We start from the raw sequence: 23666 nt of genomic DNA, 5'->3' as shown, positions 1-23666 counted from the left end.
TTGGTCGTCTTTTTGTTCTTCTGCTTTCCTTATCTCTGACAAGTCTCGGCTTGCTGTCGGTAGCTCTTGGAGATGCATTATAACAACTCTTTTCCAGCAGCCAACATAGATTAATAGACTTCTGAAGCCAATATTTCTTTCTGTCCACCTCTTTTTCGTTCATCTGATAGCTACTCGACTAATTTTACCTCATTTTGGAAGCATTTAAAGGTAAGGAACAGGGAATGGTTTGGCTATAACTCTCAACCATGGCAGCACTGCCACTTGGATCATCATGAACCAGCAGAACAACCAGAAAAAGGATGTGCGTGCCAATCTCACATAATCTATTACTGGCCATAACCTTCTAGGCATTACCTAGAATCTGAGGTCTTTCAAGTCTAGGGAAAGTATGAGACACATGCCTATGCTGTGCCAGTTTCAGGTAAAGTGTGGGCATTAGATGAAGCATCTTGTGGCACTGGTGCATACCTATTGTTTATTTTGGTAGGGAGCCACCATCTGCATCATCTTTCCAATGGATGTGAATCTCTTTAATGGGCTCTCCTCCTGATGCTGATACCTTGGTAGCAGAGTGGGAAAGTCAAGGCCTTTTTTACTTTCCCTGCCTTTTTATTCCTTTTTGATGTGTGTGTCTTTCTCTGGCACAAGAACAAGTTATGGAGAAAAGGCAAAAAAGGAGAGAGACTGAAAGAGAGAGGGCGGAGGGACCTACTGTTCCACAAAGGCTTTTTGGTCCTGAGGCTCATTCTTACATTCCTGGTATTCTTCCTTTCTTTTGCTTTCAACAGAGCTGAGTTGCATCAACAAGTTGAACTTTCTTAACCTGCACACTTGGTTAGGGGCCAGCTGTTATGTATCCTGATCACTTGATTAGAAGAAACCCGATGTCGACCTGGATCATCAACAGCCAAGGAAAAAGAATAATGCAGATTTATACATAACTGATAGTTCTATCAATAAATATACACACATTGTACAAGAGAAGGCAGTAGATACACATGTGACCCATACAACAAATCACATGAAAAGAGGACTAAAACCTCCAAATCAGTGACTATTTAGATACCTAAACACTTTCATCATAGAGGACAACATGAAATTCAGATCAGGTAATAGGAATTTAATGCAAACACAACAGTAAGATGCAGCCTGGTGTGGTAGAAATATTGAGCTTAGCCATGATACTATTGCAAATACTAGTTAAAAGGAAGGGAAGAATAGAGAGACAATATATAAACATGACAGTGGTTTTTTAGCAGAATCTTTCAGGAAGTAGAAGCACAAGATAATTAGATTGCTCGCCGATTTCCAAACCAGTACTGCACTTTCAGAGCGACAGAAAATGACAAAGAGAACTAGTTAGTAAGAAGCATTGATCCTATAAAGCAGGTTAAGATAGCAAAAATCTCCTTCCGGTTGTTGCACCACCAAAACTTCAGTGAAGTAAATTTTGAATGTGCTTTTCACAGGAAAGAGTAATATGCTGGAAGTGCCACGGACTATCTACATATCAAGATTGATAACCATGAAGCCTATCAATTAGATGATAACCGCCAACCATTTCAATGGCAACTCAATTTCATTGATTGTATACAAAAACCATAAATGAGGATACAGCAATCAAGGTACCGTAGACTAAAAGCAGACTGCCTATGAACTAGCTGAGACAGTAAGAGCAGACAAATAACATGTTCTTATGCAGAATCTTCTCAAAGGGAAAAAACAAATCTTCTATAATGGCATAGGGAACAAGAGACAAACTTTGGCATCTCTGATAACACATGATTATTGTATATTCTATGAATCAAGTAAACAAACATCAAGAAACAGTGCCAGGAAAAACATAGCAAAAACAAAAAGTTAACTGTACGAGGAACAAACCAAATTCATGTATTCTCTTAACAGTTAATTTGTCTTTTGGAAAAGAAAGACAGTTCTCATGAATAAATGGTGACAAGAGAATCCGAATCAAAAAAGGAAAAACAAACTACAGATAGAATTCAGATCATTTTAAAACACCATTTTTAACTGGAAGGACAAGGCAGCACAATGCATCAAGCAAATTTATATGAAATTACCCAAGGCAAGGTTTTTCCAATTATTACAGCATACTCTCAGGAACTTGCCGAACACAGGTCAATAATTTGAAGTTTACTTTAGGGTTAAAAAAACTTGCCTTCATCTACCAAATTGTTTAAAAATTTGATGATGTAAAGTGTTTACCTCCACATGTTTGATCACTAGAACTTGAGTACGTGAACCCATGCGCACTAGTCAACATGATTATTATATGTGAACTCAAATAGTACATTCTGAAATCATTTATGTTTAACAAATTTGATGAAGAATAGCACTTCTTTATCAATCTAAATCCTTATCTACAAGGATGGACCCAAATTACAAGTTGAAAAATGTACTCGATGAAAAGTACTACTGCAAAATTGTGGAGAAAGAAGCCACAGAGATCAAACACAACAATAAGTACATGGTGAATTATATCAAATCTTAGAATAAATGCATTTACCAAATGCAAAGCATATGAGACATGGCAGAAAAAAGAGAACAAACAACCAGACTACCGAGACTTTTTGATGGCAAAATACCACATTCATATAGTGAGCATACGCGGATGATCTCCATGAATGAGAATAACAGCATAACAATCAATTGATGCCAAGATCCATAGCCACGACTCACGAGTGAATATATTCCAATGGCTAGTGCACATAAACTAGTTGAGAATGATGATTGTCAGAAAGATCAATATAGTCCACTGTCCTTTAGACAGCAACTAAATGTGATTGATATATGAACCTAAAAAGACATCACCAACAACATAGAGAGGTTTTTTATACATCAAAATTTTAGTTTGCGCGTAAATATTGCAGATCAGTATATTGCATCTCTTACAATCAGCTACACTTCTGTATTTACTAATGCTCCTTACTCCATGATAAAAATTGAGAAACATCGTAGTTCTGCAATTTATAAATATAGCCTAGGCATAAGGGTAGAATGGGATGCACATCTGACATATAAAAAAAAAACAAAACCAACAAATTCTTACTTCTAATTGTGTTACTTTGTCACTATGTATTCTATTTTACATAATTGAAGCTGTTTTCTTCCTTATCTTACCTGCAAAATTAATTGATAAAAACAACTGTCGGGATAATAAAGGCCATAGGGAGAAACAATAAGCCTTTCACTCATTACTTTTCCACCATTCATTACTTAATACTACCAGTGAAACCTAGTTCTTACTACAATCTGAGAAAAAGAAACACTTTTATATAACCTTGTCAGTATCCTGCATTTAGTAGTACATCTAAAATAGTCAGCTTGTGTTCCTGATACTTTGTCAGTTCTCCTTACATTTTTGTAGAATATGTTGCAAGCTAAGAAGAAAATTCCTTCTGCAGTATGATTAAAAGCATGTGGAGTTGTTACGAGCTAATAAATGACATCAGCACAAAGTAAGGAAACCAGAAAAAAACAAAAACAAAATGGGCTTTAAATACAAAATTAGCAGGTTACTAGAGAAACTAGAACTATAAAAGTCAGAACCCTTTCTCAAAACTAAATCAAAGAGGACACATCACAGCATTATCAGATATAATTTCTTTACTATACAATATAAGAGAAGAATTTCACAAGAACAGACCATTTTTCTTATATAAAATAATGTCTAACATAAAAATGACACTAAAAAAATATGATGTTGTATACATTGGATCAAAAGTTGATAGTATAGATGATGAACCTCAATCATTTAACTCCAAGATAAATGCAATCTTAGTCAGAACTTGTGTTTACCTTCATCTTCTAGTTATGTTTTTTGTTATACACATATTTCCTCAGTTTACAAAACTAGAACAAATTCTATTTGCTCTCAATGCTTTGCTATTTACAAGATGAAATTGAATGAAATAATAGCTTATAGATGGCCAAAATTCGTGGCTTCTCTTTCATAAAACTGCACACTGTAGTGTCTCTCACTTGACAATCACAATGGTAGGAAGGCATTGCAAGCTAGGCCCTCCATGCTTAGAGTCCTATACAGAAAATAGTATATATCTAGGACACCTAAGGATGTAGAAGGAAATTGTATCAATAAAGTTTTTATAGAAAAAATTATTTTCCCACTTTGTTTGTTATGTTTTGTGGATGAGCAAGTTGCAATGTTCCTCAGTGATGAGGACAGACTTGAAGGAATTGAATGTACTAACATCCAGGCAGAGCTTGAGCCACTATTTTAATAGATCTTGGAACCATTTGTGCTTTCTGAGATAAAAGATGGAATAACATAACAGAGACATAAGTCAACTACTTGGAAAATTCTCCTTAATCAGTCTAGATTTCATAGTTCAAACTTTAAAGCAAAAAGAGAATTTACATGTCAAGTGAGAGATATGGCCTCTAAGCTTCAGCTTACAGATTCTGGAATTCTCTTGCAGCCTACATAGTTGGAACGAAGTGGGACAACTTTTTCACACCAGGACACATTGAACAAATTCAGACAAATATCGCATTGAAGCCAATTTTTTAAATCTCATGCTTACATGTTGGCAGCCTGCAGCTTAGACCCTACGTGGCTACAGAACTATATTTCATTTATTCTGATGGAACAATGAACCTAAAGTAGTACTTAAGAAACTATAAACTTGTCCAGGAAAAATTATTTAGAACATGATGACCAAGTAACAGAACTGCAAAAAAAAAAGCAGATTGGATAAAAATTTGGCACCACTTCAAAACTCCTAGGACACGTAGATTAAACAAATAGCCAACTGGATTGGGTTTGCGACATTTCAAGCATCTTATGATATGGATGAATTATCTTAAGATATTGAGAAATCAAGTGTTGTTGCCTAAAAAAATGAGCTCGTTAATTATGAGAATAGAACTTTATAGACAAAAAAGGAGAAAAATAATATATACAAATATGACAAATGAAGAATGGCTTCATGGAAGGATCTACAAAATAGAGAAAAGATCAGATATAAGCATCAGGAAAGTTACCAGATGGAACCAACAATTGATCAACCATTATAAAATAGAGAACTAATGTGACTGGTGTTCCGCATATATTCACCATGCAAAAAATTGAACGCACCAAAGGAAATGATGCTTTAAATTTTGTTGCTTCTCATACATTTTTAGAATTCTTTTCAAAATATATCCATCACACCCTTAACATGGACAGGCAACCATTTGTAGCAGTGAACAAGCCAAGCGACTAGCATTGAACAGTCGTAACATCTAAGAGTGATCACATTAGCTCTATCATTCGACTGCAGACCACATGATTACAACGACAAATCAAAACTAGTGAGTCAATCTTTATATCACCAAACTTCAAAATTATTGGTGGTAGCAGCATTAACAGGACCAACATGTACTGATTGTGACGTAAAGGAAACATCTAAGAAGAAAAACAAATCAAAAGTTGCAATTTCAGAGTTCAGAGGCATGCATCAATAGTTCACATTAGCATTGAACAGTCGTAACATCTAAGAGTGATCACATTAGCTCTATCATTCTACTGCAGACCACATGATTACAACGACAAATCAAAACTAGTGAGTCAATCTTTATATCACCAAACTTCAAAATTATTGGTGGTAGCAGCATTAACAGGACCAACATGTACTGATTGTGACGTAAAGGAAACATCTAAGAAGAAAAACAAATCAAAAGTTGCAATTTCAGAGTTCAGAGGCATGCATCAATAGTTCACATTAGCATTGAACAGTCGTAACATCTAAGAGTGATCACATTAGCTCTATCATTCGACTGCAGACCACATGATTACAACGACAAATCAAAACTAGTGAGTCAATCTTTATATCACCAAACTTCAAAATTATTGGTGGTAGCAGCATTAACAGGACCAACATGTACTGATTGTGACGTAAAGGAAACATCTAAGAAGAAAAACAAATCAAAAGTTGCAATTTCAGAGTTCAGAGGCATGCATCAATAGTTCACAGACATTCTCCGACAGACACACATGTCCTGTACCTGATATAAATTTCAAGCACCAACATTTATAGTACATTGTCGAAAGATGACCTATATTTTAATCCCTACTTAGGTAGTTATCCTGAGATTGAGAAACTTATGGAATAGTTGGTACATTAAATATGACCGTGATGTTGTGAAAGCTACATTTGGGAATGTTCAAATGGAACATTTTAGTGAACTATTTTAGTGAAAGAAATCTTAGCCATTTTATTTAATAAGACATTTTAGTGAAAGAAATCTTAGCCATTCAGTGGCTTTCAAGGATCGGAACAAGCTCCCTTCCCATTATGTTCTTGAGAAGCACTAACAGAACAAGCTTCTGGACGCAAAACTGAAGGGGAAGGTTAAACCTTTAGCCTCTCTATCACCTAAAATGGAAGGAAAACCATGGTCAAGATCATTTCTTTTCTCCCATCATGCACAAAAAGCAACTAACCACGATATGATTTCACCATGAATAATCGAAATTTGGCATGGTAGAATGCCATAGTAAGGATTTCTTTTTTCCTGACCGATAAGAATCGGAAACGAATTACTTACAGGCTCTCGATTGTTTCTCCCCTGACTTCGCGGGGAAAGAAGCCACCTTTGGGCTTTAGATCGAAGAGGAGTCGCTCTCGTGAGTGCGAGATCACGGGATACACCGTAGGGCTTCGGCATTGGGGTTGCGACTTGAGTTACGAGTAACACCAATATCTCTACCATATTGTGTCAACTTGTAGTATAAGGAAATGCCATGGGATGCGACAGACTACACGACTTCAGGAACGAGTGACACTAACAGCTCTACCAGTTGCCTTGGCTGCAACTCATGCATCGAATCATTTATTTATTTCTAGGTTAAATTAGGATCATTTATTTATGTGCATGTCTCGTTTATGTACTTTCTTTATTATTATATTATATATATATATACTTTTTTATTTATTTATTTATATTATATAGATGATAAAAACATGATAAGACCTCATGAAACGGAATAAAAGCTCTCATAATAATAAGACCTCGCGGTGGGACGAAGACGACAAACGACAACAAGAGGTATTTATGATATTAAAAAAAATCAAATGAGAAAACTATAAAATAGAATACCTCAAAAAATAAATTATATATATATATATATATATATATATATATATATATATCAATGCAATGAATATTAAAAGAAAATGGATATTCTGTTTAGTTTTAGACATTAGAAGAGAGCTTAGGATACCATCTTAATCTCACCCCTCGTTGGATAAACTCATCGATGTATTTTTATTTTCATCTAAGTGAATAGGAATAGCTAAGCAATTGGAATAGAGTGTGATTTCTGATCAAATCAATTAGGTTACATAGAAAAAGGATTCAAATCTCTTAAATTATTAGGACTTAGATGCATGCATCATTGCACTTGTATTTGACATCTACCATATCATCGCTGTATAATCTTGAACTTTCTGGCCTTCAACAACTCCATCGTCGGAGGGGAAGAACCCAACAATTTCGTAGATTGAATCGGTCAAAGAATGTTGTCAAACCATCCTTCCATATCATGCACTTATAATAATCTATTTTAGATCGAGAATACTTATGTTTCATTATTCTATAATTGTTGTGGTCGATCAAGCCTAATCAATCTATATTATGATAAATAATATGAAAATGGTCCTTGTAGAATTTTAATTTTTGGGCAAATATTCAGTTTTCTATAAAATCACAATTGAGTCAATATTAATTGAGTATGTTAATTTTCAAGCTCAATTTAGAATTATTCCTAATTCTATATTATCGATCGATTCTTTTCTTAATTAATTTTTTTAATTGATGAATATCATACCTACCAAAGAGCGAAGGTTTAAAACTTCATCCGATATATTTTATTGAAAATGTCAACAAGCTTAGTTGGTAAAGAGTTCGATAGTTTATTGTAACGTTGTCTTTTATCATTTAACCTTTATAAATAAAATTAATTATACTTTAATAAATTTTAGAATACGACTAACATAATAGGGATTAATTTTTAATTCTCTTTCATATACTAAAAAAAGTTGGTAAATTTATCTAGTATGATGAGTTAGCCACTTGCTATATTTTCTTTAGCCTTAAATATTTATTTTGAATGATGCAACTTTGATTTATTTTTTTTAATAAAAAATAAATATTGTGTGTGTGAGTGTCATTCAATTTTATAACCAGAGAAGACTTGACTTGACGAAGGACAAAAATGGTATTCCAAGTAACATTAACGACCTAATCGATTGAAACCAAGTGGACAAAATAATATCCCTACGAGAAGTAGGATTAACTACCTATGCGTGCTTTTAAATTGGACTTGAGAAGTTTGACTATGTCTTCTCAAAATAGTCAAAGATTAACCAAACAACCACTACATTTGACCAAATGTCACTCCATGCTTTAGTTAGGGTAATAAAAGCCAACCATTCTAAGAGTCCTTTGGGTGATCTCTCTCCAAAATCTCTAATTACTTTCTCTTCTAATGAGTCTTCCACAAGGTCAACATTAACATTGCGGTCAACAAAGAAACGTTGTGAACGTACACTAGCTTTGGGAGAAGACAGTTAGCGTTTGTTGGAGGAGCTTAATGACAATGCATGTCATATTGTAATGAGGTGCACAAGAGATCTGATATTTTATCCTCCCCATGCAGTGCGTGCTTTGCACTGGTAATTATAAACTTGATTAGAAGAAGAAGAAGAAGAAGAAGAAGAAGAAGAAGAAGAACCCTAATCAACTATATATATATATATATATATACAGACCTAACTCTTTCATCTCACCAAGAAACGCCTCAAGCACTTGCTCACCAAGTCTTCGTACTCGCTCACCAGCTCATGAATGGTTGATTAGTCTTCAAATACCTCCAATCAAGCGGCCCATTGTTTTCGGAGCACTGTCACGGCTGTCTGCTTCTTGACGTGCGACACATCGGTGACTCGAGTGCCCTAACTCGGGGCACCAACTTGCAGAACTCGTCGCGTCACCCCTATGAGCTCGATCGGCCTGTCCATTATAGCAGGACTCAACGTTGACTCCACCAACTTGGGCGGAGCCCTCTTGGCCACCGCTATATAAGCTTCCGATGCCGCACATGGAGTCGTACCACGACCTGGCATAAGATAGCAGTCATGAAGGTAAGTGGTGACCTCCTGCGGCCGAAAGGGTTCATGGTACGTTGTGTTCTGATAGTTTTCTTGGGGTCCAATTGCAGAAGATCGTGTTGAAGGTCAGCGTCATGTGCACCAAGTGCAAGATCTGCATCATGACCATCATCTCCAAGTTCGACGGTCTGCAGCGGCTGATTGCTTCTGTGGTTGGGTTCTTTGGTGTTGCATCAGACTGAAGCTTGATCGATCGATTGATTGCAGGGATTGTTTCGATCGCGATGGACGTGGAGAAGAGCACGGTGACGATAGTGGGGGAGGTGGACGCGGTGGGCGTGGTGAAGGCGCTGAGGAAGGCGAAGAAGCCGGCGGAGATCGTCAGCGTGGGCGATCCGGACAAGAAGGAGGAGGATAAGAAGAAGCCTGAGGACTGCAAGTTGCCGCCGTGCTGCAACACCTGCCGGACCGCCGTCGTGTGGCTGGATGAACCAAGCGGCTGCACCATATCCTGAATCCATGCACACTGCTTTTGCTCATCTCTTTGATTTGGCTTAATCATCTCCTTACGCAGATGCTTCCAATATCTACTTAATTTCTCGTTTGTACTGTAAGCAAACAGCAGATTGTGTAGAATGAATATATATTTGCTCTTGATTAATCCTTTCAATCCCAAATCCCACATGATCTGCTTAACCATGTGAAATCAATTCCAATCATGTTGCATTTGGTTCATGCACTAGAATCCTGTTCTCCCGAGAGAGAGAGAGAGAGAGAGAGAGAGAGAGAGAGTTGGAATCAACAGCATTTGATTCTCCTCTCATCTCCCAACCTTCAACAGCTCGATGAGACGACTATGATCATGAGTCAACGTACAAGCCTTTTCACGTAGCTAAAACTGATGATGGTAGAATAGTCAACGTGCAAACCAAATGGTCCTACCAATGCAATCTATCTAATTCATACACACAACTGGTGTACTGGAACAACTCTTTGAATTCATATACACAAATGACGGCTTTGATTTGTCTTATACTGTAAATTACATCTTGATCTATCGAGACCGCAAAGACTTCAGAGGAAGGAGTCTGAGAACTCAACTTCTGAAGCTTGTCGGACGTCAGAGCTGTTGAACGTCCCATTTATTTTCAGAGGAGTCCAACCACGCTGCAAATAAACTAGAGGAACAGGTTGGCTTAAACATGGTATTTCCCTGAAACCGTGGGTATAAGACACTGCTCGTCTTCATCATCCGCCGGACTACTACTGCTTGCGTCACTGTCCCAAGCAGGAGGAAACAGCTCATCTCTATCACGCCATTGGCAGCCTGCTCTGGGGAGCACATGTTCTCTCTTCTCTAATAGATTTATGAGGCAAGAGAGAACACGGAATAAGAGGAGCTGAGGTTTGTGCCTCACGACCATGCAAGTTGAATGTTATACTCATCTCTTAGTCTCTTCACCTAATATAAAGTAATAAGCCGTCATCTAACTCAGCTGGGATCTTCCATGCTAATCGCAAGGTTTGATTTAATATTCTAATAACAATCAATCATTATGCTTGGAATCAAAGGGTTTCTTGTTCTGAATTCATGTCCCCTATATCATGTTCTTCTTACCCCTGAAAACTAATTGATTCACTTGCTTTGAGTTAATTTTCCTTACTTCATTGGATTTGTTTTGTTTGCATGAGTGTTTGGTGAAGCATTCAAGTACAACTAAATGTATAGCATCAATTGAAATGTACAACTAAACCTTGGCAAGAATCATCAAGAAAGAGCATTTAAACTCATTAAATTTTTTTGAAGGCTTCAGTTTGATGCTACAAGAAATTATCTCTTCTATAAAAGACTTGGAAAAAAAAATTGGAAGAAGATATTAAAATGTATCAGAATTTTTGGTCTCTCAAGCTAATAAATCTTCTTATGGCTTGTTCTTCCATCAAATATTTTTCTTCCCTGGTTCTACTTCAGAGCACCTACCTCAGAGATTTAGCTTGGATGTTTCCAGGATCTCATACCTAACCAACAATTGATGGCAGACTGACTTGTCAAACAGAGATTAGACCAAGTTTATCAGCCCCATGTTCTACAGATTAGACTAAGTTTATTAAGGTCAGCATCACATGATTCAAGAGTCCCTCTTGTATCAGAGCATTAAATCTGCATCATTCACTCTTTTTTATTAAGTATCAATTCATTCCCTGACCACATCTCAACAAGTGGAGTTGATCTTCAATCAAAGGCCAGCTATATATCTTACCATTATAATATTGTCTTAAATATTATCAGCATCTTATAAGATCTTGCATGACATCATGGAAAGACAACAATATGGAGGCATAATAGCATCACAATACATAAGAATCTGTCTTCCTTGAACTGCTAATTACAATACTTCTCTTTGCAATCTCCTTCCATGTGTCTACCACAATACAGAGAGACAAATTAATAGCACAACACACAAGAATTTGTCTTTCTTAAACTGCTTATTTCAATACTTCTCTTTGCATGTCCACAACAAATTTGGCTGGTTTGGCTAGCACAAGAGTAAAGGCTTCTTGGCATTGTCATCAGGAGCACAAATTTGGCTGGTTTGTCTCAACAAGCAGAGGTCCACCTCCTCATGAACCACAAACAAAAAAGCTCACTGAGTTGTTTTCAATCACCATCCATCAGACCCACCTTCTTCACAGCATCTAATCTAAGTTATCTGACAACATATCTAATTGTCTACACTGAATGTGCCCTGTCAAAACAGGCCACCAAAAGGAAAAAAGATAGCAGAGTACTACAAAAAAGAGCCAAATCCTTGATGCCCATCACTACATGAAAAAAGTAAGAACAGAGCTCATCCTCCACTGAAACTTATAGGATCCTGCCACATGACCAGATTCTAGCAAACATCTGCTGCCAATTTTCCAAGAGGAAGTTAGATCCCGAGTTGGAATTAGGCAATCAGCAGCCACATTGCAGCTTCCAGCATGGTTAAGAGCATGAAAAGACAGGTAGTGGAGGAAAGCCACAAGTTGGACTGCCAAGTAAATGGACCTTGCAGTGGTGAATGCCATGAGGGTACCAAAGTGTGGTGCTGTTGTCTGTGTCACTTGTACTACTCTTTCCAACACCTTAGTTCAGTCTGTGTGGGTAGGCACTTGGATCTGTGTGGAAGGGCATTACAGACAGAAAAAGCAGATCCACTGGATCATTCAGGGGACTAAAGGATATATGTATATTCTTCTCAAACATCCCATTGGAATCATTGCAGGTGTCATCTTCTTCCATTAGCCACAAATCTGGGTTCCTGATGCTGTATAAATTGAGCCCCTTGAGAAACCAATCTGAGCATCCAGCATCCAGCATCACATTCTTTGAAGGTAAAGATATGTATGCTTCTCTGGAGATTCTCATACTTCTCATGTTTGTTTCAGCTCTTCTTGATGTCCCTGTGAATTGGATCTCTCATGTCAGCTATAAATTTCGATCTACTGACCTTTCCACTGCTGAATTATTTTCTGTTCTTTACATTATTGTTACTGTCTAACAATAAACTGGTTTCATGATGGATCAATCTTTACTATAGATTGGTATATTTGGGGATTCTTAGAAAAGTTTATTGTCACAAGTCTTTTCCTGATGGTGATCAGATCACACATAATTATAATATCATATTTGGTGTAAATTGTTAATCTTATCCTTTCTTTAGCATGAAAACAGCCTCAATGATATCAAAGCAAGGAACTCCACATCTTTATATCAAGATAATGTGTTTCCATCCAAGCATATTGTAGGCAAAAAAACAAATTCATTTACCTGACAGATTTATCATCTCTTCCACAGAATTCCTGACAGATTTCATATTTGCCAAAGCTGAACAATTTCATCATAGGTTGATCTTTTGCCATAAAATCTTGCTAATGGCTGACCTGCTTTTCTTGAAGGAATAAGATTGAAGCATGGAAACTGTTGTACATGAAGCCAAGTATGAGTGTCTGCTCTTTGGTAAGCTCAGATTTCAGGTATATTTATACATGTTGCATCTGTTCTTTGTTTACATTCACATGCACTGATCTCAGATATGGATGATACCTTATATCCCTTGAGTTCTGGCCTCAACTTAGCTTGCCGCAAGAACATAGAAGGTGAGTTCGGCTCCAGTGACATTTGAGTTGATTCCAAGCATGTAGCCTCTTCTAATTAATCTATATACATGAATCACAGATTACATGCTTCATCATCTCCAAATTGAGGAAAGCCAAGTCCCAAAAATGTGCTTGGAATTGTACAAGGAATATGGAACAACAATGGCTGGTCTTAAGGTGTTCTATCTGATTAAGAAGTCTGTACACTTGAATCAGCTTAATCTTTTTTTGTCTTTCTGTGAGCAGGCATTAGGATATGAATTCGACGACGACGAATTCCATGCTTATGTTCATGGGAGATTGCCGTATGAGATACTAAAGCCTGACCCTTTGTTGAGGAATCTACTTCTTTCGATGCCACAAAGAAAGATAGTAAGCAAATCCGGTGATGAAGAAGAAAAGAGCACCAATTATGAATAATCACAAACAAAAGATAGAACTTAAATTGCTTAGAAATCCCATGCTAATGATTTGATCCATGCCATTCTTCACCAGATTCTCACAAATGCGGACAAAGCTCATGCTGCACGAGTTCTCAGTAGGCTTGGCCTCGAAGACTGTTTTGAGGGTGTCACATGCTTTGAGACACTCAATCCACCGCGACAGCAGAATGGTTCAGCTGATGGTCATGGAAATTTTGGTGAGACCGATTCAAACACCGATGGAGAGAGTGATTCAAGCGCTGATACCGCCGGTTGTGTTGGTGGAAGGAAGTCGAATTCCAAAGGCCGAATACTCTGCAAACCATCACTGGAAGCTATAGAAGCTGCCATCAAGATCGCAAACATCGATCCGAAGAGAACGGTTTGTCTCAGTTTAGAGATCGGTTCTCCGTTCTAATCACAAATTGGCCACGTACTGATCGAAAATTTTCGGGTTTCAGATCTTTTTGGACGACAGCGCAAGAAACATCGCGGCAGGAAAGGCAGCAGGTCTGCATACTGTTCTTGTAAGTCACTGCTCCCTCCATCTTCTTCCTCCTCTTTGTGCTATTCTTACGGAGTCAGACTCAAGTTGGCATGATCATAACTTGCAGAAAACTAAGATCACATAAGATTCATGTCACCACACTACATGTCGGTGAGTGCAGGTTGGGAGCCCGACGCTGGTACCAGGGGCTGATGTTGCACTGGAGAGCATCCACAACATGAGAGAGGCATTGCCTGAGATATGGAAGGATGGAGATAAGCTGGAACCAGTTCTTGCTGCCACTGCTGTGGAAACAACAGTCCTTGCCTAGACCATGACCACCATCTTGACTTGTATGAAGCAAAACCCACAGTAGTAGCACTTGTATTGTTGAGATCATAAAATGGTGGGCGTGCTTTGTTCCTTTGCATTCTCCTTCTCCTCTGTTCTGGTTTCCTTTGCGCACAAATGCCAAAAGCACTAACATCTACCACAAGGCTTTGATCAACTTGATATACAATGATATTATCACGAATTCTTATAAGTTAATCTTAGTCTTAGTCCACTTTCAATGTCAGACTTAAAGACTAAATTAAGATGTTATATATGTATATACTACTATATCAAGAGGATGATGAGTGCATATAAGAAGTCTCCGATTAGACGAGATTTGTCACATCAAACTATATTAGATTGGTAGGTCAAAAAATGCGTCCTACTGATTTATAGTAATGAAGAAAAAAATTTGAGGTCAAGTCATAAAGGTGCCAATTAGCTGATAAAGATTGATGTAAAATTTTAGATTCAAATCCTGCCTTCATTATTTATTCTTTAGAGTTGCATGTCATCAGTATCTCATATTCTCTTGATGGCCTGAGTAAGGCAAGCCAATTAGGGAACAGCCCAAAAGGCTAAGCCCAAGTTAAAGCCCAATATATCTTAAATGGGCTTCTACTTGGCTCAGCCCAACACTACTCCTAATAAATAATAGATCATAATTTGGGCTGACAAAAAAAAAAAAATCAAAAGTACCAACAATTGCAGCCCTTCAATACAATTTTGTCTCCACATTTAATTTGTTAAATAACCAAAATAGTTGTTTCATAATATTTTTAGGCATAAAATACACAAGTCAACTTCACATCTCAAAAACATTCAAATTGATTTTCGTTTTCAGAAATTTTGAACATGCTTTCATTTCATTGGATGAAAATGTTTGCCAAAGTGAAGAGTCATGCATATAATGTTTGCCAGGTGGATAAAAATGTTACTTACATGGTCCAGAAATTTCAATGTGAAAATAAACTTTTGTCCTCTGAAAATATTAGAGAAGATATTGTCTTAACATGTAATTTACTAAAATGGTATGGTTATTTTTATGTCATGTCATGTCATGCGTAATTGATGCCAATCGCATGACACCAATTAGCTTTGTTTATATCAACCGTAGAATTTAGTGGATCAATTATCATTGCATTTTGATTCATGTTACATTTTAATTGTTTTTTTAGTGTAATATTGGAGGAAACCAAAATTGCATAAACATATTGAAGAAGATACAATATGCAGATGAAAACATTTTCTTTCTCTTCACATTTTGATACGTATAAATGTGATACGTATATGTTCTATCTGTCCACCTATCATCCAACCCACATATCAAAGATTCTATAAATGAATGTATTTTTTATATTCATGCTCTGGGGCATCGAAAAAAAAAACATCAAAGACACAAAGAAGAATCTCAAGTTTTGAATATGAAATAGTACTAGAGAACAATGTCATAATAAGAGACCTTAGAATTATAAATTAATTAGTTTTACTCGTGATGTTATTTGTTCTTCAAGTAATGAAGTATGATAAATTAGATTCTATTATCTTCTAGTCAAATCGTTCTTCAAATTATTGTATTATGCTTTATGTTAATATGGGTGTCTTGAAAATATATGAAATGTCAAAGACAATTAAATTATTTTTAATTAGTAGAGTAGTAGATGAAAAGAAAAAACCGCTTTAATATTTAATTGAATTGAAAGATATCATTTATAAACCATACAATATTCATGAATTTTACTATCAAAATCCAATAAACCGAGCCATAAATCAGACAATCTCCGTCCTACCATATTACTATTATCTAAATCTAATAAATTTATGGGTGCAAAATAAAAGATATAAAAGATATATTAAATTTGATTCTCTCTAAATTTACTTTTTTTTTCTGGATTAGTTTGGATCTTTGAGCTATATTTGTCTCCGGCCATCAAACTGTTCCAGTCGATAGCTTCAAGCACCATGTTTCGGCAGTTGGCATGTAGTTTTCTCGTCATCCTCATTTGCAAAACGCCAACGACAATTGCACGCTATCCTTTATGGTTGTTGGCTCGTGTGATTCATATCACATGCACATCAACTGTTCGACTTGCACTCTTACCTTCCATCAAATCCACTTTTGTGATCCAACTTGTTAAACCACTGTTGCTCTGTCTGTCTTGTGTGTTTGGTGGTGCCACCTGCTGCAAGCATCAGCTACATCAAGCTTCACTGCAGTAGCTTCCACTCCAAATTGGTGGTTCGATTTCTTTGTTGCCAGCCGCCTTGAATTCTGTCACAGGTTGCTTGCTCCGATTTGGCTGTGATGGATAAGCTGAACTTTCAAGGGAAGAACCTTATCCGACATCAGCAAAACCAAATTAATGTCGTGTGCCAGCGTTATCGATCATCTTAAGCTTGCTGGTTGGCAAGATTAAGTTACAGCCTGGAAGCATCTCTGCTTATTTAATGCACTTCAAGCATGTATTTGTTGAGTTAGAAGCTACACATAATATTTTTTTCCATTGGATAGTTGACTAATGGCACCTTTCATGCCTCCTTCTCTGGTCTTCTCTCCCTCATTTCTTGGCTTGAGGTCCTCCATTTCGTGCCTACACACTTCTCACCAACCCCCTTATATTTATATATAGCACCCCTTTTCCCTTCCAAGTTCATCGCATTCTTCTCTTCTGCACAGCCTAAAAGTCGAGTCTCCCACCCAAGCCAAGCACAGCAACGTTGATGATAATGCTGACCGCCATGACCAAGCCTTCGCTGTTGCTGCTCGCCTTCTTCTCCCTCCTCGTTGTTCCTCCCTGCCTTGCCGCGGACCCCGACATGCTGCAAGACATCTGCGTCGCAGATCCTGGCTCAGGTAACAGATCTATTATGCGGAGATCAGAGGCTGTTCTTTCTCCTGCAAACTGACCACTGCGTGCAGGCGTCAAGCTGAATGGATTCGCCTGCAAGCCGGCGGAAAACGTGACAGAGGCGGACTTCTTCTTCAAGGGGCTGGCCACGCCGGGCGCCACCAACAACACCATGGGCTCCCTCGTGACCGGCGCCAACGTCGAGAAGATACCCGGGCTGAACACCCTGGGCGTGTCCATGTCCCGCATCGACTACGCCCCCGGCGGGCTGAACCCGCCCCACACCCACCCGCGCGCCACCGAGATCGTCTTCGTCCTCGACGGCACCCTCGACGTGGGCTTCATCACCACCGCCAACAAGCTGATAGCCAAGACCATCACCAAGGGCGAAGTCTTCGTCTTCCCCCGTGGGCTCGTCCACTTCCAGAAGAACAACGGCGCGGTGCCCGCCGCCGTCATCGCCGGCTTCAACAGCCAGCTCCCCGGCACCCAGTCCATCGCTGCCACCCTCTTCGCGGCAACCCCGACGGTGCCCGACGACGTCCTCGCCAAGGCCTTCCAGATCGGCACCAAGGAGGTGGAGGATATCAAGAGCCGCCTTGCGCCCAAGAAGTGAGGCGGCAATGGATCGAGTCAACGAGACTCCGTAACCGCCCGTGTGTTCTTATCTTCGGTCAACATTTGTTTTGAAGTCATTACGTGGTTGAAGAATAAAGAGTGTCATAACTACTTCAATGTGTTGGGCACCTCAGCCTTTGTTCGATGCTTATTCAATCATTAGCTAATAATAATGCTCAAACAAGCTTAATCATTTCATTTCTCTTCCCTTCTGAAATGATTCTATAGACATTGGGATACTACATGAGTTTAATATTAACTCAAAAAACACCTAAATGTTACTTCTTGGGAGTTTGACACATTTGAGTAGTGTGACTAATTGTGTAGTCTCATCAGATTATGGCATGCATGTATTTTAACTGCAGGAGACTGTAATATCCTGATCAGATTAATCATATATCTAATTAGGTGAGTAGTCTTAATTAATATGTGAATATTTTTCTTTGGGCTTGGAGAATGCAAGTGCATGTCAAATAGAATAGAAAAGGAGAGTACCAAAACAAGCTTAGAATAGTCATAGCTTAGGACAAGGGTGAGCAATCAGTGGATAAGTGGGCCGCCAAGAAAGGACTTAATGCACAAGGAAGCAGGAAAACTAGTGTTGACTACAATGGCTGAGGACAAACAGATATAGTAGTAGTTCACAGGAAGTGCCTTGCACGACTTGGATCATTTGTGATGAACAACTTCGTATATGTGCGGAAGAACGGGAATGGTAACTTGTACATTAAGTCACCATCAGACCTTCCCCGTAAGTATGGACATAGACAGCCACCATTATTATACTTCTCCAATATGAGGCTCTGTTCAAGATTCTGGACTATAAATTCATCCAGAAGCATATCGATTTCCTGTATAGCTTTGACCATTCAATTCTATAGTTATCAAAATCAGATCAGATAGATTGATTTAAATGAAAAAGAAAAAACTAGAGGGGATACTAATTGAATCGGAAAAGTCAAAGAACTAATGTTGAGCCAATTGAATCTGTCATGTCGATCAAGATTACCCAAAAATGACAAGAAAAAAAAGTGTTTTTCAGACAGCTTTCGGAAAGATAATCTGTCCTTTAAAGAGTTTATAATGAAAAGAGAAAAAAACATCTAAAAGAAAGTCTACGAGACTTTAGAATAAAGCCCTATGTTATTGTCTATATTTGAAGCCACAATTATTGATGTTTTGATTTTTTTTTATATAATTATACTTTTTTCTATTTAAAAAAAAAAATAAACAAGTGTTCCTCCAAGATTGGCAAATGCCTCTCTGCAGATTGACTTTGCAACCACTGTTTGGTTGCCAGTTTGAATCAGTCACTTAAGCTATTCCTTTCACCAAGACCCAGTCCACTGGTAGAAGATCCATGTCAGGACAGAAGACCATTTACCAAATGCTTATGACCATTGAGCTCATCATGTGATCAACAGTCTATTTTAACCTAACACTACAAGCCTGAAGACACTAAGAATGACAGGATAAATCAGTCTTGATACAGAACGTGCAGAGAAATAGAGAAAATGGAGAAGAACCAACTCTTCTCCATGCCTTCTTTTGTTTACTCCCCTCTTCAAGAATAAGAAGATTCAAGAGAGAGGGGGACTTTGAGTGTTTCTTTCTTTCTTTCTTTTTGTCTCTCTGGTTGCTTCTTTACTCCCCTGCACTCCTTATGTTAGCATCCAAACAGACTAGCAACAGTGCATTTCATTTTCTTTACATGGGGCCTATGCTTTCTTGGCCCCCTGCATGAGCAAAGAGCCATGCTATTTTCTATGCCCTTATTATAGTCACTATGCAGTAGGGCTTAGGTTTATCATTGAATATGAACTGCATTTGTTCTTAGCTCGGACCTTGTCCGCGAGCCTGGTTGTCTGTATCCAGCTTTTGAGAGGAATAATGTGAGAGAATCATCACGATAAAACTAAACCAAACCATTGAAAAACTCAAGTAGATGCTCCCAAATAACATAATGCTTCATAAGCTAGTCATACCTACTGATACATAAAAAGAATGGAGAACTGACTTGTCCTTGTAGATCAGCCAGCCATAATCCCCAGAAGACCATGAAAATTGGATCAAGAAGAGAAGAAAAACAATGTCAGCGGTATCCAAATCTCTCTACAAAGTTAAGGGTCCCAATCAGCAATAACATGATAAAATCCATAGACAGTTTCGTGAATGATAAATGTCCATGATCTGCGATCATTCTTAGTTGATGGGAAGGAAATAGCAAGCATCTGATTTCATTTCAATGGGGACTGTCATTGGACCCTCATATCCTGTCCATGGCTATATGGAATTTTTAGGTGTTGATTGAGCAGAAAATGATATGACAGAAAGGAAGTTAGACTTGAACTTGCTTAGCCCAGATTGATTTTGCTGTGATCCGGAGAGATGGATGGTCTGTCGACTAAGTGGCACCAACTTTTGCCTGTATCGATTTGCTTCTTTGGGCACCACGGCTCACGTTTGCTCTATGATTATTTACTATAATCTTCATTTTCCTGAATGTTACATGAAAATGCAACTCTGTTACCAAACTCCTGTCATATAGTGCTCTTCTAAAATCAATATAATCCTTTTCTTATGCTATGGTTGACTAAATTGTCATTTGCAATTAGATCTGTGCTTGTCTACTTCATCATTGCATTTGCATTCTCGACAATATCCATCTTAAAATTAGTTTTGTTTAGCTCTTGATGTTTGAAATAGATGGTGTTCCTTTGGCTTGCTTCTTTACTCATGTCTGCTGTTTTGGTTATTTAATGACAGATATATTAATCTCTCAACACCTAACACTAAGTTTATTAAGCCTATTTGTTGATATTACCAGACTTGTAACAATCTCTCTTTTCAAATGTTGCAAAGTGTGTCAGTATTGCTCATCAATATGTTCCACATACTGACTCTTTTCTTGAATGGTTTAGACTAGCACTTAATAAGGTTGTGCCAAATATGTTTGCATTTGCTTCATCACCCAGTGTTTCAGTTCTTTTTTATTTACATATCCCTGTCAATTTTAAATCTACACAATACATTTAGTTCTATGATCTGTGATGGCTGATCACCATATGATCTCAGATGGTCAGACCTATTGTTCTTGCAAGTCCTCGGCTTAAATGATTCTATATTAAGAATCACTAGTCTTATTAATGAACACCAGTTACAGAAATCACAAAGTTAAGTAGAGCTCAACTCCATACATGGGTTCATCCCATAGTATAGAAGGCTTTAAGACAATAAGCATAAGGCAAGTCATCAATGTCATGTAAAATGAGGTTGAGGCTCATATATATAATTATCTTAAAAGTATTTTGGTATTGCTTAAAGCCATAAACCATAAAACAGTTACCTAAAGTGTTGGAGGAATTATATTGAGGATTTGTAATAGACACAGAAGTTACATGTATGGTGTTGCGTTTTCAAGATTGGAACTGTATCATGAAACAGGAGCCTCTGACCTCCCATATATTAGTGTAAGAAGTTAAACCGGGATTAGGTCTTGTATAATACAACAAAACCATTTCTTTGGCATCATCGAGAGACCTTTATTTTGCATAAAATATTCTGTATTGTCCTGTGGCCTAGGTAAGAATGGGCTAGGCCTTTAATCATGCAGATCATGGACATTTATCATTCATGAAACAGTCTATGGATTTTATCATGTTATTGCTGATTGAGACCTTCAAATTTGTAGAGAGATTTGGATACTGCTTGCATTGTTTTTCTTCGCTTCTTGATTCAAATTTCATGGTTTTCTGGGATTATGGCTGGCTGATCTACAGGACAAGGCAGTTCTCCATTCTTTTTGTTCTGCTCAATCAATACCTCAAAATTCCATATAGCCAAGGAAAGGATATGAGGGTCCAATTACAATCCCAATAGAAATGAAATCAGATACTTCCTATTTCCTTCCCATCAACTAAGAACGATCTAAGAAGCATCATTCCAGAATTAATTGCTCGTCAGTCTATTAGTCCTTTGTGCAACAGAAACAAGAAAGGAGCATTATGCAAAACCCTAACGTAATTGAGAACTCGTCCCCGAGCATTTTAATATGAAATTTTCACCAGTTATTGAAATGTAGACAAATGGATTAATAATAAATCAAAATTAGGGCATTGCGAATATTCGAACAAGAGATCTTAGAAGATCACCATACGCGAGGCGGACTTGGAACTCACCATAGGCGAGCCATTCTCCGTCCATCCTTGAAGAGCATTACAGCCTTCTTGTTCGTGACGCTCCGGCATGACCCCGCAGTATATGCAGAACCGGCTCTTAGGGTTCTCAGCGATGATGATCATCACGAATGACAAAAGTGGCTTCTCGGTAGGCTTTAGCTTCGGCCCCGAGAGCACGACATCCAGATCCTCTTTCTCACCGGCGGGGGCTTCTTTCTTAGGAGCAGAAGTTTCCTCCCAGCGAACATTTTGAACTCTTCTCGCCGCCGGGAAGCATGAATACTTGTCCACCACAAAAATTAGTTTACGTATTATTATATAAATTATTATATAAAAGGGGTCAATTTTTCGAGCTAATTATAGCTTATCCAATTTAATCTTAGATTTAAAAAAAAAAATTAAAATCTCTATAATTATGAAAGTAAAATATATAGATTTATTTACCTTAATACCATCAATTTTATTGATGAAAATATAAAAATAAAAAATAAAAAATAATTTTAATATTTTAATTATGATGACAAATGATGATACCACTGAGAGTCATGGGTGGTTGTTGTGGATGAGAAAAGTATCGATGATAGAGAAGGGTCGCTCTACATTTGCATTAATACCGACGTAATTGTCAAGCGATGAAAAGACCATCAATATTGATGTAGAGCAATAAAAGGATAATTTGATAATTATATCGACATTAATATAGATATAGAGTAGCTCTCATCTCTTGTTATTGTTCTCCACATCCATAGTAGCCATCCATGGCCCGCACTGACACCGTTGTCCATCACCATTGACGTCGTCCACCACTATCAATTAAAATGTTGAGATTATTAAATTTTTTTTTATTGATAAAACCAATAACGTTATGATAAATAAATCTATATGTTTCACTTTTATAACTATATAGATTTCAATATAAACTTTTTTAATCTAGAGACCACGATGATAAAGAGATGAGGTATGTAATTAATCCTTATTTTTTTAAAAATTAAGGCCTAATATCTAAAAAATTATCATATAGCATAAATTACTAATTTTTGTATATTATTATATTAAAGATTAGGGCTATTTATCGAAAAATTTGAAGTATTTACCCTTTTTTCCGCTGAATGCTATGAATTCTATAAAATGTCACGGGGACAAGAAACCCTCAATTTTTCTTACATATGTATGAATTAGTAGTATATTTATTAAAGATGAATTAATCATTGAGTGTTGGCCAAAAAAAAAAAAGGTACCTTTGAAGAACCTTTTATATTTTCTTTTTCAGTATACTATAAAAAGACAGTAAAGATGAATAAAAATATTTACCTTTGGTACAAACTTTATATAAGTAGTAGAATAATTCCATCAATAAATGAATCTTTTATTTATTTTATTTTGTTTAGGGCTCAATTTTATTTTCTTTTAGGTCAATAAGCACACATTTATGTTGAATACAGAACTAAAGAATAGTGCTCATTGATGACTTCCTTGTCATTAGAGCCACCAACACATTGATTGAT

General features: G+C 37.3%; 3 protein-coding genes and 1 long non-coding RNA gene across 6 annotated transcripts; 3 read left to right on the top strand and 1 right to left on the bottom strand.

Annotated features, from left to right (window-relative positions):
• Positions 1–42: 42 nt before the first annotated feature.
• LOC108952120 (uncharacterized) lies at positions 43–6700 on the bottom strand. The gene is made up of 3 exons (XR_010481733.1): positions 6571–6700; positions 716–6398; positions 43–641 (listed from the first exon to the last, which is right to left on the bottom strand). It is a non-coding gene; the product is annotated as an uncharacterized LOC108952120 (long non-coding RNA).
• A 2349-nt stretch (positions 6701–9049) lies between these two features.
• LOC103997203 (heavy metal-associated isoprenylated plant protein 43) lies at positions 9050–9807 on the top strand. Its single transcript, XM_009418378.3, has 3 exons — positions 9050–9167; positions 9245–9320; positions 9402–9807. Exons 1-3 carry the CDS (start codon positions 9162–9164, stop codon positions 9647–9649), a joined length of 330 nt encoding a protein of 109 aa, XP_009416653.2. The 5' UTR covers positions 9050–9161; the 3' UTR covers positions 9650–9807.
• A 2445-nt stretch (positions 9808–12252) lies between these two features.
• LOC103997214 (uncharacterized protein C24B11.05) lies at positions 12253–14613 on the top strand. Of its 3 annotated transcripts, XM_009418402.3 has the most exons (8): positions 12254–12509; positions 13074–13134; positions 13209–13274; positions 13354–13451; positions 13521–13646; positions 13770–14078; positions 14158–14223; positions 14365–14613. In XM_009418402.3, the coding sequence occupies exons 2-8, from the start codon at positions 13089–13091 to the stop codon at positions 14512–14514; spliced, it is 861 nt and encodes a 286-aa protein (XP_009416677.1). In that variant the 5' UTR covers positions 12254–12509; positions 13074–13088; the 3' UTR covers positions 14515–14613. The 3 variants fall into 3 exon arrangements, with proteins under 3 accessions (XP_064949387.1, XP_009416677.1, XP_009416664.1); XM_065093315.1 differs by having other exon boundaries at positions 12253–12519; positions 13354–13646; XM_009418389.3 differs by having other exon boundaries at positions 13354–13646.
• A 2414-nt stretch (positions 14614–17027) lies between these two features.
• On the top strand, positions 17028–18181 carry LOC103997239 (germin-like protein 5-1). The gene is made up of 2 exons (XM_009418412.3): positions 17028–17370; positions 17437–18181. The coding sequence occupies exons 1-2, from the start codon at positions 17238–17240 to the stop codon at positions 17979–17981; spliced, it is 678 nt and encodes a 225-aa protein (XP_009416687.1). The 5' UTR covers positions 17028–17237; the 3' UTR covers positions 17982–18181.
• Positions 18182–23666: the final 5485 nt, after the last annotated feature.

The sequence above is a fragment of the Musa acuminata genome, chromosome BXJ2-1 (genome assembly GCF_036884655.1).
Source record: "Musa acuminata AAA Group cultivar baxijiao chromosome BXJ2-1, Cavendish_Baxijiao_AAA, whole genome shotgun sequence".
NCBI lineage: Eukaryota > Viridiplantae > Streptophyta > Magnoliopsida > Zingiberales > Musaceae > Musa > Musa acuminata.
This window is presented reverse-complemented; position numbering and strand designations above follow the sequence as displayed.

Coding starts and splice junctions, on each gene's coding strand:
- LOC103997203 (XM_009418378.3), top strand. Junction 9,321..9,401: donor CATCATCTCCAAGTTCGACG/GTCTGCAGCGGC, acceptor GATTGATTGCAG/GGATTGTTTCGATCGCGATG.
- LOC103997214 (XM_065093315.1), top strand. CDS start 13,089: ATGGAAACTGTTGTACATGAAGCCAAGTATGAGTGTCTGCTCTTTG. Junction 13,135..13,208: donor GTATGAGTGTCTGCTCTTTG/GTAAGCTCAGAT, acceptor CACTGATCTCAG/ATATGGATGATACCTTATAT. Junction 14,079..14,157: donor ACATCGATCCGAAGAGAACG/GTTTGTCTCAGT, acceptor TTCGGGTTTCAG/ATCTTTTTGGACGACAGCGC.
- LOC103997239 (XM_009418412.3), top strand. CDS start 17,238: ATGATAATGCTGACCGCCATGACCAAGCCTTCGCTGTTGCTGCTCGCC. Junction 17,371..17,436: donor CGTCGCAGATCCTGGCTCAG/GTAACAGATCTA, acceptor CACTGCGTGCAG/GCGTCAAGCTGAATGGATTC.